The sequence below is a fragment of the Prosopis cineraria genome, unplaced genomic scaffold (assembly GCF_029017545.1).
Source record: "Prosopis cineraria cultivar Desert tree isolate PC_DT_omini unplaced genomic scaffold, ASM2901754v1 PC7, whole genome shotgun sequence".
NCBI lineage: Eukaryota > Viridiplantae > Streptophyta > Magnoliopsida > Fabales > Fabaceae > Prosopis > Prosopis cineraria.
In genome coordinates, this window is record NW_026555338.1 from 34,117,203 (window position 1) to 34,135,523 (window position 18,321).

General features: G+C 32.8%; 1 protein-coding gene across 1 annotated transcript; it reads right to left on the reverse strand.

Moving 5' to 3' along the window:
- Positions 1–519: 519 nt before the first annotated feature.
- Positions 520–15,436, reverse strand: LOC129316778 (uncharacterized). The gene is made up of 16 exons (XM_054961153.1): positions 14,020–15,436; positions 13,778–13,891; positions 13,064–13,221; positions 12,763–12,973; positions 12,299–12,536; positions 12,047–12,197; positions 11,661–11,957; positions 11,451–11,528; positions 6,574–6,774; positions 3,157–4,516; positions 2,921–3,031; positions 2,124–2,281; positions 1,826–2,036; positions 1,457–1,694; positions 1,205–1,355; positions 520–1,118 (listed from the first exon to the last, which is right to left on the reverse strand). The coding sequence occupies exons 1-16, from the start codon at positions 15,362–15,364 to the stop codon at positions 825–827; spliced, it is 5,316 nt and encodes a 1,771-aa protein (XP_054817128.1). The 5' UTR covers positions 15,365–15,436; the 3' UTR covers positions 520–824.
- Positions 15,437–18,321: the final 2,885 nt, after the last annotated feature.

The following is an 18,321-nucleotide window of genomic DNA, read 5'->3' on the forward strand; positions in this document are numbered from 1 at the left end:
AGAATTATTTCTAATATAAAAATACTTGTGCATAAAAAAAATTAAAATAAAATCATTTTGCAAAATCATCTCTAAGGTATCTCAAAGACAATCATGTGGAATAAATTAGCTCAAGTGATAAAAGTGAAGTAGGGTGTGGGAAAATCTCGATAAAATAGATAAAATTTAAAAGAGATTAATATGAATGTAACAGGTACGTTTGATGCCAATGCGCTTCAGTTATTCTCATTTCTCTATCCTCTCGTGTATCAGTTTTAAAGACCTCCCTTTTTTGTACTATCCATTCTTTGAACAGACAAATACAATAAATAGAGAAAAGCTTCATTTTACAGCTTGGTTTAACGTATTATAAAGCATTCAAATATATTAACCAGATCTTGTAAAATGTGTGCTGCCTAATCGTGTTATATATATATATATATATAAAATAAAAAAATTGTTTCTTAAAATTGTTCAAGAGTTATCAATTATGTGACTTCAATTCATATCTCATCCTTCCTGGTAAAAACAACTAAGATATTTATCACTGTCCAATAAATTATGGATATGTATATATAGAAAAAAATTGAGGGAAAAGTTACAATTAATCCAAAAAACTTGAACTACCTATATAATATCTAACAGAGTGGCTGAATTTATCTTGTAAACGCAACGCCTTGTTTCTTTTGCAGCAAGCTGCAAACCTCTTCACCTGTTTTATCTATTTCTTGAACTTGTTTATTTCCTCGGAGCCCAAAACCCAATATCTACATACTACATTCGTCTTCAGTGTCATCCTACCATCTGAAGGATTGCTCCCCTAAATTTGCGCAACATGACCAAATTCATCTGGCTTCAAGTAAGCTCATTGTCACTTCATTGGTTGAGCTACATTGCTTTTGATGCGGTTCAGCTGAATCTTTCCCATGAAAGAAACCTGGCTGCTTAGGCTCAGCAAGTTCTACTTCACTTTCCAACATCAAAACTGCAGATGCTATAGTGGGCCTATCTTCTGGACGCTGCTGTACACACAATAAACTCACATGAATAGATCTCAATATTGATGATACATTGCACGTCTCCTCTGTGTTCTGATCAATCAATTCTAAGACCCTTCCTTCTGTCCACAGTATCCATGCCTGAAACACAGGACTGGCTTATCAGTTATACCATTTTGGTCTGTCACAAATAGAAAAGCCTGGAAAACCATATATAGGCTACTCACATAACCAATAAGGTTGTGCTTAGAGTCTTCTAGATAAAATCCTCTATTTTTCTTTCCACATATAATCTCCAATACCAATATGCCATAACTGAAGACATCAGATTTCACTGAATATAGCCCATCTGCAGCATATTCTGGTGCCATGTATCCACTATAGAATACCCATTAAAAGTTTAGAATAAAACAATTAAAGAAGACATAGAAAGGATGGAACACGATAATTATAAAGTAATAGTTGAGTAAAAGACTTACTAAGTTCCAACTATTTTATTTGTATTGCCTTCTGTTTGCTCTTCTCCAAAAGTTTTAGCTAACCCAAAATCTGATATTTTTGGGATCAACTTGTCATCAAGTAAAATGTTACTTGCTTTTAAATCTCTATGAATAATTTTCAGTCTTGAATCTTGATGAAGATATATAAGACCTCTACCAATTCCCAGAATAATGTTGAATCGTTCAAACCAATTTAACCGCTTTCTTTCAATTTCATCTATAAATATATAAAAAAGTAAAAATGGCATATGATGAGAATTAATAATTCAAAATTGATAAAATGTGTCATCAGTCATTATTAAGAATTTAAGATAATCCATGCAATTAAAAATCATATTAAATTTATACCAAAAATGAAGGAGTCCAAACTTCTATTTGACATGTACTCATACACCAACATTTTTTCTTGCTCATGGATGCAACAGCCAAGAAGTTTCACCAGATTTCGATGCTGGAGTTTTGCAATAAATTTTACTTCATTTTTAAACTCTACCAATCCCTGTCTTGATTTTATTGAAAGCCTCTTCACCGCAATTTCTTGTCCATTCAATAGCTTTCCCTGCACACATGTAGGCATTTTGTGAGCCTATCATGATATGATTTATCAGCGGATTGTTCTTGGTTTACAATTCAAATGTTGAATTACCCAATAAACAGGTCCAAATCCACCTTCTCCGATTTTGTTCTTATTTGAGAAGTCATCAGTGGCGCTTGCTATTGTTGCAAGATCAAACAAAGGCAGATCTAGATCATCCTCTGGACCCTCATTGTATTGAATATCGTCTCTTACATCTTTTGATTTAGCTGAAAGCATGGTAGAAAAACATACTTTCTGTACAGCATTGGAGAAAAATGGAAAACCAGTCCATATTGATCAACATGCTAAAATGGCAAAACATTTGACGTACTAAATATCAATCTACTAGATTTTGATTGGGTAAAACTTTGCATTAACTATACTGTCAAGCTAAACAAAGATTGAAATTTTCTGACCGTACTTATAAATGTGTTTATTGGCCAAACGGAAAGCATCGTTCAATATTAAAGCAACAAAGAAAATGAAATTCTACTGAAGAGTGCAAGTATAGATGCAAGGACAAATCAACAAAAGTGATAGTTTGTGTGAATAACTCCTGCTAATTTACCATTATCGACTAATAATTGCTCATTCTAGTGACAGGATTAGAGTACAGGAAGAAAGATTGCGAACGAAGTCCTCTGTTCAGCAGGTTAAAGGTATGCTACCTTAATTCCAGACTTCATATCTAATCTATAGTCCTGTAGTTGACTTTTACTTGGCAAGATTTTAGCACCATCTTTACAAATAATAGACAAATACCTGGCTAGTCCTGCCGGCTGCCGTATGAGTTCATAACAATCACCGCAATTGCAGGAAGAAACAAACTTTGGGACATAACGAAAAATAAGACCAAGTAACTTTACCAATTCTGTTTCTGCGGACTCTGTAGATGACACAGCCTCCAACTAGCATACCAAAAATTGCACCAATGGTGATAGTAACAATCATAGTCAACATCTTTTTATTCCCAGATTCTGCAATCGTGGTTGCGATAATTCAAACTTTAAGAAACTAAGGTGAAATCATAAATTGAAAGGGTTAACTCAAATGCTGTCAAACATGCAAATGAACATATAAATAAGAAAATAGACGTCTTTACCTAATTCTGAAGCATCCATTCGAACGTATAGATCCTGCCCCCCAGATGCATAATATCTAATATCAGTTAGATCACCAAACCATAAGGCACAACCACTACCTTCCCCTCTGATATCTGAATCAGCATAGGCCGTGCAAGAACAATTCTCCAAGCACTTCAGTCTGCATTGCTCTAGATTCATTGTCTCGTCAAGCCAAGAATGTGTAGTGTCTGGCACCTTCATGCCCGTCATTTTAATGAACCCGTCCTTTTCTTTCTCTGAGCAGTTCAGAGGTTTCTGTCGGACACACCCATCTGCCCAGTCCACCGAATTCCAATTCCGTGGCGACATAGGCGTAAAACCTTTCAAGCATTGACACACCGGCGATTCAGAAATGATGCAATTCCCATTTGGTCCACAGAGGCCATAGGTGTCGCAATAGTCTACTGGCTTTGTCGAATAAACCTGCCATGTTTTTGTAGTTTCCAGCCACACATAACGATACCGAGCAGATTCTGTTTGGTTCAATACCAATCTTGTCAATACAGAATTGTTATTCCAAATGTCCATGTAGTAGATCCCATCCTTACTGTTGACAAAGGTGTATTGAAAAACAGGGTTGGGCTTTATCTCAGGTCCACCACTCCCATGAACGCCATTCCACGGTCCAAATCGGTAGAATCTTTTGTTTCCCTTCATCAAATACGAATCGGGGTAGCCATGAAGCACTTCAACACTAGTCAAATCTCCAGGAGATGGATCATCTGGGCTCTTCCAAGCTGTTAAATACCACTGCCAACCAGTTTTTAAGTCCCATCCGTATTTCATGCCGGGCAACAAGGTATCAGACGGATAGTCAAAGCTTTGCCATAAATAAGCGTCTGGGTCTGCTCCGTCCTCATCTATCACCACCAGATTTCCCGAATCCAAGAGCCGGGCGGTTGGACTCTCTGCTTTTGCCGTGGAATTTGTAGACCAAAGAACGGTGTTGTTTTGGGACAGGACAAGATTGCCGGAAGTGGTCATAGTTAAGGTGACAGATGAATCGTTGATTGGGTTGAGGCGGTTTGCAACCCAGACAACGGTTTGAACCGGAATGTTCTTGTACCAAATACCGAGGTAACGTTTGATGGAAGTTCCAGGAGAGAAGAAGCCAAGTTCAAAGGTTTCATCTTTTGAAACCAAGGTGGTCCCATCGTCCCCAATAGACTCGGACGGACGGAGGGTATCAGCTGCCATGGAAGGCTTGAGGGTGGAAAGAAGGAAGAAAACGAAGACACTAAAGGAAGGAAGGAGGGCCATGAAAAGTAGAACAAGGGCAACGAGTGAGAATGAGCTTTTTGTGCGCCAAGCTTCTGATGGATTGCTGAGACGAGAATGTCAGACGAGCAACAGTTGATAACTTCATACTTGAAAGCGTTACGCAGTATACAGACAAATGTGCTTTGGTGCAACTGCTGATTTCATATCATTTATGGGTTTACTCTTTGACTTTGAAAAATGATTGACTGATGGATTTATTTAGCTATTTATTTGTGGAACCTTGTGCTCCACATCGACTTGGAATGGTAAGGTTGGCTATAAATAACTGAATTCAATTCAATGCAGTGCCCGTGCCGTGACGTCTCTTGATTAAGGAAGAAGTTTCTAAGTTTTAATTAATTGAAACTTTCATAAATATAACTTATTTTATAAGATTAAAATAAACAGTTAAATATTTATTATATTTTATATTATCATTAATTTATTATATTTGTTAATTATACATTATTGTATACAAATAATAAATTTTTTTATAAATTTTAAACCTTTTATTGATAAACTCTTTATACATTAATGATAAATCTATTGAATATCAATATAAACTAATCACATTTCAGTAAATTTATTCTAATTAATTTATGTTTTAAAAATTTGTATCTTTTCAGTTTTATCCTTAATTAAAGCTAAGTATTTTCGTAGTTTTATTTTAAAGGGGACCAAGTATTTTCATTTAATCTTATGATTCATTTCTGCCTACAAAAAAATTAAGATCATTTGTGCATTTCAGTAATTGCTCATCTAATATTGCTTTTGAATAAAGTAGGAGGGCAAAAAATATAATTTCATGAAACGAAAAAAAAAAAATCCTAAATTTCCAATGAAAAATAAAAATAATTTCTTAAACACAAACAAAAGAATCTAGAGCAAATAATGCACTGCAACAAAAATATATTCATTTAAGCATAAAGTAAATAACAATGACATAATCAACATTAAACAAACATAAGCTTGAGAAAATTAACTTTATTGAGAAAGCCATCTTCAGTTGAGCCCAACAATACTTAAATTTAATCTAATATAATAATCATATAAAAAAAGGAAAAGTTAACTTTATTTATAAGGTACTAAATCATATACGAAGAACCCACCAACATTAAAATTTGACCCAATTTAATAATCATATAAGAAAAAAGAAAAAAAGATATCTTTATTCACAAGATACTAAATCATATTTAATCATATCTCCTCCATTATTTTTATCATAAAAAGCATAAATATAACGGGCTTATAGCCCAGAGTATTTTTTTTTCTTTTTGCCAGTAGCCCAAGTTACTTATTATAACCATTTTCATCAAATTCGTCTATAAATTTTATTTGTTTATTTGGCTAACTCATTGGGTTGAGCTGAATTTTTGGCTTTAATCTTCCGTATTAATAATCTATTCATGAGAAAGAAGATGGAGAAGAACTGGGGGTTCCAATTGGAGATCGGTTAAAATGAGTCTGAGTAATACAAAAAACAAAGACACACAATACCATGTACTTCAGAAGTTCAAATACAATCAATCTTACTTATTTTGATTATCAACGGGCTTCCAACTGGGAAATGGTTATTTCATTGTTTGATTTAGATTTCACATGACTAGAGGATGAAAATGCTTTCATTGAAAACTCTTTCACAAAGAAACCAGGTTGGTCAGGTGCACCCAATTCAATCTCACTTCCTAACATTAAAACCACCGATGACATGGTAGGCCTATCTTTTGGACGTTGTACGTTTATAATCAGTTTAGTTCATGACTGCTCGTGATCACGGAAGGATTCCTGAGATTATAGGTGTGGTAGACCTCATATTTGTTGGAAAAAAGTTGCAATAGAAAAGGGGGTTGGGCTTTGCTTCTGGTTCACCGCTTGGATGCAGGCCATACCATGGTCCAGTTCTGTAGTTTTTTTTATCTCCTTTCTTTAGATAAAACTCAGAACACATGCTTAGCTATAAAGCAAAAGAAAATTAAAGTTGCCTGGTAATGGATCTTCTTCCAAGCTGTCATACTCCTATTCAGACCATTTCTGGAGTCACATCCCAACTTCATACCTAGCAACACTGTGTCAGATGGGCAGTCGAAGCTCTGCCACAAATAGGCTTCTTGTTATGCTTCGCTCTCATTTCTTACCACAAGATTCCCGGAATCTAAGAGCTCGGCCACTGGATTCTGCACTTGTTTCTGCGAAGTGGAGTGCCATTGGACAGTGTCATTTTGTATAAGGACAAGGCGGCCAGTGGTGTCAAGTGTTAAGGAGGCTGCAGAGGAATCATTGATTGGGTTGACTCCGTTTGCTACCCAAACCACTGTCTGAACTGGGAAGTTCTGGTACTAAATTCCCCCATAACGTTTCTTGGAGTTTCCAGGACTGAAGAAACCAAATTTAAAGCTTCCACCTTTTGAAACTTATACCATGCCATCGCTCATTGAGAAACTGGACTTAAGGATAGAATCAACTGCCATGGAGGATTGAAGAGAAAGGACAAGTATGAAAGCAAAGACTGTGATGAAAGAAAGAATGTCAATGTAGTTACTAATAATGCAGAGTCAGGTGAGGCACTGATGGATTAACAAAATATATTGCTTGCTGCACTTCTGTACTCTCATATGTTTGTGGAATTGAGATGGTTCTCTGTTAGACACATTTCATTCAAGGTGTATAATCAAGCTTGAAACCTTTTCCACAGCATTGTAATTACGCATAACAAGTATGGGTGGAATTTTAGTTGCCATAGTGCATGAGGTAATTAATAGTCAGAGTCATTGTCACTTACGAGTTGGCTGGTCCAATGACCTCATGGATGACATAAAAGGATCTCTGAAGTCTTTCATTCAAGTCTGGAAGACTAAACTTATACCATAAGTCTTCTGTTATGCTTTGCCAGGAGAGAAAAGCAATGAACCGGGAAAAGTGAAGGAGAAAGTGGAGAAAAAAAATGACATTTTCTAAGATCCAGTTTCGGTGCTAAGCGCAAAGATAAATAGGAGGAACTCATCCACAAAACGCTTTGTTTTAATAAAAGAAATGTTAATCTTGGCCATCCAATTTTTAGTCTTAACCGTTTATTTATTTATACTTTCACTTCATCAAACCCTTGATGGCTTTGGCGTTTCCTTCCCAGCTTCTCTGTTGGCTTAGCTGTCATGAGTTTTTCAATCTCATTGGTGATTTCTTTCTCAATCACGATCGACACTCTTTATTTGTTGTCCATCTTTCTTGATTTCCTTCACTTGATCATCTCTCTTTCTCCATTATCGATAGAGAGGCTTGGAGCATGTCATCTAATCTGCCAGGTGCTACTCTTCCTTTTTCAATTGACGGCATGGAGGTACTTCGGCTAGATGTGAATTTTTTTTCTCTTTCTTTTTGGTTAATATTCTCTAATCTCTAATATCCAATAACAAAGAGGCTTTTCAATTTCTAGACCTACGGGCCCTCACGCCTCGTTGAATCTTTTTACCAAATTAAGGAAATGAATTGTATTTTAGTAAATTAGCCTATTAAGAAAGAAAAAGAAAAATCTTGCTCCATTGAGATTGTGTTTAGAGTGAGTTATTTTTTTCTTTTAAAAGCTTGTTGACAATGGCAAATATTCTCCTAATTTAATACTTCAGAGCAAGCTTTTGAATTTGCAGACATGATCATATTTTAAAGCTTGTCTCACATGGAGCCCACTTCATCAAACTTGTCTCCATTCCCGTTTGTTTTTGTCGGACAAGCACAAGCTTTTGGATGAGCAGCAAAAGGAGGAACAACTCCCGAATTTCAAAATCAATTCAAATTAAAAGGATCGATTCAAACCAATTTAAATTAAAAGAAATCGATCAAAACCAAATAACAATCAAGTCTGTTTTGATTTTTATAATATGAAAACTGATTCGTTTCGTTTAAGTTCAGTTTTGAGTATAAGAAACCGAATTAAATTGAATCAAATTTGATTAAAAAATATTACTTATTTATTTATAAAATATATAACCATTTATCTACAAAAAGCATTTTGTTTTGAATTTTTTATAGCAATAGATAAATATTTTTAAAGGATTTGAATGAAAATATATAATATTAAATAATTATAATAATGATGCTATGACCATCATTTAATTATTTATAACTTGAAAGTCTCAGTATTCAATTTATTTACAAGAAGCATTTTGTTTTGAATTTTATATAATAAGTTTTTTATTATTTATTAAAATATAAATATATAGATAAACATTTTTAAAGGATTTGAATAGAAATGCATAATATTAAATAATTTTAGTATTAAAAACTTATATCAATTTTTATGATTAATTATCGTTATCACATTAAAATTTTATTATATTTTTATATCTCTATTTATGAAAAAAAGAGTCAAAAAGAATTAGATTTAATTTTAATACATAACACTATTATGAAGATGAAAAAAAAATTAAATAAGTTCATTGAAGTCCGACCTAAACCTTAATCAAATCGAACTAAATCAAAAATTAAATCAAATTAAACCGAGCTCCATAAAAACCAATCAGGTCTCAATTATGAATAAACTGAATGGTTTGATTTGGTTTAGTTTTCGACCAAAATTAAATTAAATCGAGCTTATGAATACCCTTAGCTTGAACCCCTTATGAACGAGCAGCAAAGGGGGGAACAACTTGAACAAGCCAAATGCAAATTTATTATTTTTCAAAGGAGCCTTGGACGACATCGTTTTAGCAACCTAATGGCTGAATCTCCTATCCCTTTTTATTAAAGCGGTACAGTTTCACTGCTGAGCTCCTTCTGCTTATCTTTGCACTTAGCACTGAAACTGCATCCCATTTTTTCACGTTTGGCTAAGAAAAAAAAAATGAAAAAGGGAGGAAATTGAAAGAAAAATAATATGTGGAACTCACATATTTTTATCTTTAACTTTTTTCTCTTAATAGGGAGATATTTTGAAGAAACAATTCAATTTTTAAACTTACATTTAAATATTTTGTTGTCTCCCTTCATTCTCATCATAATTTTCCATACTTTAAAATTTAGATTATTATACATTTAGTAATTATAGAAATAAAAATTAAAATTGGAAAAAAAAATTTTGCTAGCGTCGGATAAAAAATTCACAATTATATTTTTCTTTAATCAATAATATATAAGAAAAATTATATAAATAATATGTTAAAATATTAAACTTTTTATATATGAATTTTTTTTATAGATAACAAAGTTATTATTGTCTATATAAAATTAACAATTTTTTTTTTCCACCTTTCTCCGCTTAGCCAAGTATTGGGAGAGAAAATTGCATCATTTTTATTTTTCTGTTCTCTTCATTTCCTTTCCTCACATTTTCTCTTTACCTTATTTTTACTTACAAGCCAAGCACAACATTGGAGACTTGTAAGAAGAAGAAAAGTAGTTTCTCTCTATCTTCCTCTTCTTTTCACCTAAAGAGGTAGCTATTTTGTAAGGCATTAAAAATCTTATACACTAGTTGTTAGAAAACTATTTTCTAATAAAGGAAAGGAAAATGCACTCAACCTATTTTTTTAGATACATTTCTTGCTTTTTGGTTTCTTTACAAAAATCTTTTCCACTTATTAAACATGTATTTAATCTTCAAAAGGTAAAGCAATAATCAATTTGAAGGATTCAAAACATTCCTTAGCTAAGACAAGAAAATATGGGTTATAACAGCTAGTTAGAAGTGGATAAGGACATCGGCACCTATTCAACGGGCACTGATACATAATTGTGGTATTAGCAAAAGATAATAGTGTTTATGATTTGGGACAATTTGCTGGTATTAGATATATACTCCTTTGGATTGCGGTGTAAATTATAGTTAATTAATTTATGATTTATGAATAATATTAATTAAAATCTTAAATTCTTTAAAAATATTTATATCTTTTATTTATATCATCATTAAATACTCTATATAAAAGCCTTAATAATAGTAATTAAAATTTTAATATATAATTTTTTTAAAGTATTAAATGAAATAGGGGTATAATTTAAAAAATAAATATAAAAATTATCCATCACCTTCCATTTTGAATTAGGTAAGATTTTAAAAGATGTTTTATATTATACTTGAGAGAAGTAGTATTTGGTCATTTAGTAGCATGTAATGCAATTATAGTAGTGTATAAATGTAGCACGAACCATATAGCTTAATTGGTAAAATTATGAATAACCTTAATATTTAAGGATTCACCTTTTGGCGTAAAATATACGACCCTTTCCAATAAATGAGTGCTGCCTACCAGCCAAAATGTATAACAATAACTTTCTTTCTTTTTTCCCCCTTTTTAAATATGTCGTCCCAGGGTTAGCAGTTACTTCATGATATTTTTCTTCCATACCTTAGATATTTGAAGGCATCATTATTATATTAAATGCCAAAATTAATTTTGAATCCTAACACTTTATTCAAATTTTATTATAGGTTATTGCATTTTTTTTATATTTTATATCCCTATAATAACACTCATTGAGGAACATATAATACCGAAAAACAAAAGTGTAGAAATTTAAAAAAAATACAAAAACTTATAATAAAACTCGAGCAAAATGTAAGAACTCAAATGTATGTTTTTCCTATTAAGTATCACATATCCAAAGAAAAAAAAAATTGTTCTAGTTCCCTCTTGTATATCAAACAATCTAAACACAGGTTATTTTCGCATGGCCAAGGAGTTAGGGTACCCACCCACCTAATATAGGCAAATTTGACAGAATTCAGAGACAGATCATATACATAACTTATAAGACGTGAAGAATTGTCAATTTATACTTGATGCTTCCTGGCAAAGTGAAGTTCGTGACAATTAAGGAGTTCGTCCATATCATCATCCATCGCCATGTATCAACCCAAGAAAAGAAATTGATGGAGAAGACAGAACAAATAAAATATGTACTTTAACTATTTGTACAATCTCTAACAAAGTGGTTCAATTTATCATGTTATTGGTGTCACAAGTTGCGCTGCCAGCTTCTTCACTTGGTTTATCTATTTCTTGAGCTGCTATCTTATCACCGTTCTTAATTTCCCATGAGCCCAGACCCAATTTATATCTGCATTTGTCTTCAATTTCATTCCACATACTTCTTGATTCTGCAATGAAGGTTCGCACACAACAATAGCAACTCCTAAGCCAATCGCCAAACCATGATTTTTAATTTACTTGTACCTCCTAAAGCATAGTTACACTATACTTACTGCTCAATATAATCAATTTCATCTGGCTTCCAGTAAGGTGATTGTCACTTCATTGGTTGAGCTACATTCCTTTGGACTTGATTTGGAAGTGTGTGGTTGAACTGAACCTTGTCCATGAAAGAAACCAGGCTCTTTAGGCTTGGGAAGTTCAATTTCACTTTCCAACATCACGACTGCAGATGCTATGGTGGGTCTGTCCTCTGGATTTTGTTGCACACATAATAGACTCACATGAATGCACCTTAATACTTCTGATACATTGCACATATCTATGTTCTTATCAATCAATTCTAAAACCCTTCCTTCGTTCCACAGTATCCATGCCTGAAACTCACAACTTGGTTATTATTTATCCCATTTCAATTTGACCAACCAAGAAAAAAAAAAAAGGATATTGTATATCAACTACTCACATGACCAATAAGGTTGTGCTTGAAGTCTTCTAGATAAAAACCTCTATTTTTCTTTCCACATATAATCTCCAACACTAATATACCATAACTGAAGACATCAGATTTTATTGAATATAGTCCATCTGCAGCATATTCCGGTGCCATGTATCCACTATAAAATATCCGGTAGGAGTTTAGAATAGAAGAGTTAATGAAAATAGGGATAGGATTGAGCATGATAATTTTAAAATGAGACTTGAACAAGAAACTTACTAAGTTCCCATCACTCTATTTGTATTGCCTTCTGTTTGTTCTCCTTCAAAAGTTTTAGCCAGTCCAAAATCTGATATTTTTGGAATGAACTTATCATCAAGTAAAATATTACTTGCTTTTAGATCTCTATGAATAATTCTCAATCTTGAATCTTGATGAAGGTACATAAGACCTCTACCGATTCCGATAATTATGTGGAAACGCCTAGACCAATCTAACAACTCTCCTTTGGTTTTATCTGTCCACATTAAAAGTAAATGTTACTTGAACAAAATCAATATATGACATAAAACCTTTAGCAAGATATACAATACAATTCATAAGCTATGAACAATATGATTCACCTCAAAACACTGTGTAATGCAAATGAAAATGTATGTAGTTTTTAATTCAAAATTGATAGCTGCTTCATACCATTCGCACTAAAATAGTCCCTGCAATTAACAACTTTATTAAATTTATACCAAAAATGAAGGCGTTCAAACTTCTATTGGGCATGTATTCGTACACCAGCATTTTTTCTTGTCCATGGATGCAACAACCGAGAAGTTTCACCAGATTTCGATGTTGGAGTTTTGCAATGAATTTTACTTCATTTTTAAACTCCACCAATCCCTGTCTTGATTTTATTGAAAGCCTCTTTACCGCAATTTCTTGTCCATTCAATAATTTTCCCTGCATGCAGACATTTATGAGCATATTAAGTTAATATTCATATTATGCATTGCTGATTGTTCACAGTTTATAATTCAAATGTTGATGTACCCAATAAACAGGTCCAAATCCACCTTCTCCGAGTTTGTTCTTCTTGGAGAAGTCACTAGTGGCATTTGCTATTGTTGCAAGATCAAACAGGGGGAGATCTAGATCATCCTGTGGACTCTCATCGTATTGAATATCATCTTTTACATCTTCTGAGTTAGCTGAAATCATGGTAGGAAAGCATTAACTTTATGTCCAAAAGGGGAAAAAAAAGAAAGCAATTAATATTGGTAAACTTGTTAAAATGGCAACACAATTGAAGCACCAATTCTCACTTTAGTAATTTTCGTGTCACTTGGGAAAACCTTGCATTTTAAATAACTTCACTATCAAACTATCCTAAGATTGAAATCATGAGACTGTAATATAGATGTGTACGTGTAGAGGTAAGGGTAAATCAACACTAATGACAGTAGAGTGAATCAATCCTAATTTACCCTTATCGTCTAATAATATACAGATTCTAGGAATAGGAATAAATGCGTAAGTAGAAGATTGTGAATAAAGTCCTCTGTTCAGGTGCTAAGCAGTACGCTACCTAATAATATTTATCTTGCTGTCACAAGTTTCACTTCACAAATTTTTTAGCACTATTTAAACAAACAAGAGATAAATACGTAGCTAATTTTGCTATCTGAGTTCATGAAAACCATCAAAGTTCTAGGAGGAAACATAAAAACTCTGGAACTTAACGACAATAAGAGCTGGTAACTTTACCTTTCCTGTTTCTGCTGACTCTGTAGATGATACAGCCCCCAACTAAGAGCATGCCAAGAGTTGCGCCAATGGAGATAGTAACTATCATTATTAACTTCTTTTTATTCTCAGATTCTGCAATCGTGGTTGAATCGCTCAAACATTAAGAAGCTGGTTAAAATCACAAATTGAAAGTGGCAAGTGGCAACTAGGACCCTCGAACGTGGAAATGAATATTATAAGCACAAAGTAGGAATCCTTACCAAATTCTGAAGCATCCATTCGAACGTACAGATCTTGGCCCCCAGATGCATAATATCTGACATCAATTAGATTCCCAAACCACAAGGCACAACCACTACCTCCCCCTCTGATATCTGAATTAGTATAGGCCGTGCAAGAACAATTTTCCAAGCACATCCGTCTGCATTGCTCTAGATTCATTGTCCGATCAAGCCAAGACAGCGTTGTGTCTGGCACCTTCATTCCCGTCAATTTAATGAACCCATCTTTGTATTTTTCGGAGCAGTTCAGAGGTTTATTTCGCACACATCCATCAGTCCAGTCCACCGAATTCCAGTGTTCAGGTGACTTAGGCGTAAAACCTTTTAAGCATCGGCATACTGGCGAATCGGAAATGATACAATTCCCATTTGGTCCACAGAGGCCATAGGTATCGCAGTAGTCTATTGGCTTCGTCGAATAAACCTGCCACGTTTTGATACTTTCCAGCCATACATAACGATACCGAGCAGACCCTGTTTCATTCAACACCAATCTCGTCAACACAGAATTATTATTGATAAGGTCCGTGTAGTAGTAGCCATCCTTATTGTCAACAAAGGTGTATTGGAAAACAGGGTTGGGCTTTATTTCAGGACCACCGCTCCCACGAACACCATTCCACGGTCCAAATCGGTAAAATTTTTGGGTTCCCTTCATGATATACGAATCGGGATAGTTATAGAGGACCACAGCGCAAGTTAATTCTCCAGGAGACGGATCATTCGGGCTCTTCCAAGCTGTTAAATACCATTGCCTACCAGTTTTCAAGTCCCATCCGTATTTCATACCTGGCAATAACGTGTCAGACGGATAGTCAAAGCTTTGCCATAAATATTCATCCGGGTCTGCTCCGTTCTCATCTATCACCACCAGATTTCCAGAATCCAAGAGCCGGGCGGTTGGACTCTGTGGTTTGGCCGTGGAATTTGTAGACCAAAGAACAGTGTTGTTTTGGGACAAAACGAGATCGCCGGAAGTGGTCATGGTTAAGGCAACAGATGAGTCGTTGACCGGGTTGAGGCGGTTTGCAACCCAGACAACGGTTTGAACCGGGATGTTCTTGTACCAAATGCCAAGGTAACGTTTGGTGGAAGGACCGGGAGCAAAGAAACCAAGTTGAAAGGTGCCGTCTTTTGAAACCAAGGTAGTTCCATTGTCCCTGAGGAACTGCGACTGACGAAGAGAATCAAGTGCAATGGAAGTGCCGTGGATGGGAAGAAGGAAAAAGGCGAATATAAAGAAGCGAGGAAGAAGGTCCATGAACAGAGGAGAGAGAGGGAAGGAGGAAGAATGAAGTGTTTGTGGAGTTTTGTGTTGGGCCATGTGGATCAGCTGCTTGTTCAAGGCTGAACTGAAACGACATTGCTACGCAGCGGCAATTGTTGGCAACGACGCGGACAAGGAAGCTGCTATAAAATATAATAAAGACTAGTGGCTGCCTCGTGAGTCATGATACTATCATTTTTTTTTTTTGGTTCACTGTTTGATTTGGAATAGTAAAGTTGACTATTAGTCTATTAATACTGATTTTAATTTCAACGTTGTGCAAAGCAAGCTCTGCTTTTCGGAAGAATGGAAATTGTGATCGAGAATTTCTATATATTAATTTCTAATTAAATTATCAAATCCTATCATTATATAATAAAACTGGTAAAAAATGACTTTTTCTTAAGAATCATTAAATGCTAACAAAATGATGAAAAATCACTTTTATTAGTTATCATTATTTTTTTTCTAGAACATGTCCAATGTATAGGAGCAGAATCTCTTATACTTGATTGAATTATAGAAAAAAAAAATGGAAAAGAAAGAGAGTGAAGAATATATATATATATATATATATATATATAATGTATTCGGCTATTGATGTTTTTGTCGATTTGATTATTCTGTGTTCCCACTGTTACGGGAAAAAGTCCTGGGATGAATTACGCATGGGTTTTTAAATTTTGAATAAATAAGATTTGCTTTAACAAATAAAACTCTATTGTATTTATTCACGAATCATGATGTAACGTGACATTTTTTTTTCAAATATGTTATTTTATGTAGATTTTTTAATTTTTTTTGCAGCGTAATTTTTTTAATATGAATTTGCCAGCGTATTTTTAATGATTATAAAATGATCCTTTTTTTGCCAACATTTTATAAAATGATCAATTTAATGGATTTGATATAAAACGTGAAGTATATAACAACTCCTTTATAAAATGTGATGATATCTAAACCATTTAAATTTTAGTTTAGATGATCCAAATTTAAAATATTATTTTATTTTATATTTATTAAAATAAAAATTATAAAATAATTTTAATAATTTTTTTATTTTTAATATGGTCTAAATTTAATTTATAGGGTTTAATTTAATATTAAATTTTTTATAATTATGATATATTGATTATTCAGATATACTCTATATAATCTAGATTAACATTAGATTAAATCTGAACTATACAAGATATATCTAAATAGTCAATTTATAATAATTATAAAAAAATTAATATTAAATTGAACATTTTAAATTAAATTTATACAATATTAAAAAAATTATAATTTTTATGAATTTTATTTTAATAAAAATATATAATAATATTTTAAATTTAAATTATCTAGATTTCATGACGAACACATGATGCACATAAGGAGAAGCCGTGGTTAATTAGTTGCGTTCATTCAAAATCGCTGGCAGTTGGTAGACCAAGACAACACATGAGGTTGACTCAATCTTGTTTGGCTAAAATGAGAGATATGATTGGCCGACTGGCTGCAGACGTAGCATATATCTGGAGTTTCTCTCTCCAAGGATGGTTGCGTCGATGTTCAAACGGCTGCGTTCCATGGACGGAGGCGATAAACAACGCCAATGCATGGACGAAAGCGCCCTAAGTCAAACGTTGCCTCTAAACAACTCCAAGAGACGGGGATTATACTATATTTAAAAGAAAGACAATTAACTTTTAAAAATTAAATTAATAATAATTAATTTTGTAATATTTTTTTAAAAAAATGAGTTATACTCTTTATTCAAATAGTTATAAATAAAAATTTATATTACAATTTAAGCATTACATTTAATATTATTTGTAATTAAAATTTTTGAATTTATAATTATTTGTTTTGATATTTTTAATTTATTTTAAAAAAATTATTGAAAACCTAGTGGTTATTAATATAATGTTATGAGATCTAACTTTCATTCTTCCATTATAATTCTCATTTACTTATTCATTCTATTTTTAAATATAAGAGAAAAAATCGATTCAAATAGTTTAAAAAAATTAATTAATTATAATAATTATTTATGTAATTAATTAAATAAATTTATGTAGTGACAATAAACATCGACTTTGTAAGAGATAATTTAAAGAAAATGTGATGAATGCTCTTTAAAATGTGTAATCTTTTATAAATAAAAACAAAGATACAGAATAGTTTCTTTTATATTCGAACAGAAAAGAGTATATTCCAGTATCATATGATATTATAGCTAGCTTCATTGAACAAATCATCCACTCAATCTTCAATATTATCGTACACGTACAAGTATATATACCACTATAATCTTCATTGACTTTAACTTTTACAACATGCATTAGCTAGCTTCACATTGTTCGTTCCTTGATCGACCTCCTTGAGACTCAACGTCAATGCCCCGTCATAAATCAATAAATATTCAGTACGAATGGGGAGCGGATCTACTTGAACCTTGAGGGGGGCCACTTCATTGCAATTTTCATGCATGGGAGTGTATTGCTATTGTGCGCCTCAGCATGGGGAGTCCCACCCCTTCTTTAATAAAAATATTACCCCCTACACTTGTATATAATTTCTTATAATGTTGTTAAATAAAAATATACTCCCTCCATTTAAAAATCTAAACTATTTTTATGAAAAAGATATTAAAAATATAAGATATTTTAAATTTTTAGTGTGCAATTAATATGATATTTTTTTAAATATACCCTTAATTAGGAAAGTGTAATTAATAAAAATTTTAATTGAGATATTCTATTAAATAAAGATAAACATATAATATTTTTTTTTTCAGGTTAATTTAGTTTAAGTACATGGAACATGTAATTTTTTTTAAGTTTCTATTATATGTATAAAAAACATACTAGGACTTAACTTTCTTTTTTATCTTAAAAAATTATATAATTCTAAATGATTCCTATCCTATGATTTTTTTTATGTTGTAAAAGTATTTTAATATATTTTTTAAAAAAATATCAGTATATATAATAACTTTTTTTTTAATTTGGCCCCCAAGGCCCCAACCC

Bases quoted from the DNA above. Each gene is read 5' to 3' on its own strand.
- LOC129316778 (XM_054961153.1), bottom strand. From the start codon at position 15,364: ATGGCCCAACACAAAACTCCACAAACACTTCATTCTTCCTCCTTCCCT. The intron at 12,974-13,063 runs GTACATCAACAT...GTCTGCATGCAG, and splicing joins GATTTGGACCTGTTTATTGG to GGAAAATTATTGAATGGACA. The intron at 12,198-12,298 runs GTAAGTTTCTTG...GATATTTTATAG, and splicing joins AATAGAGTGATGGGAACTTA to TGGATACATGGCACCGGAAT.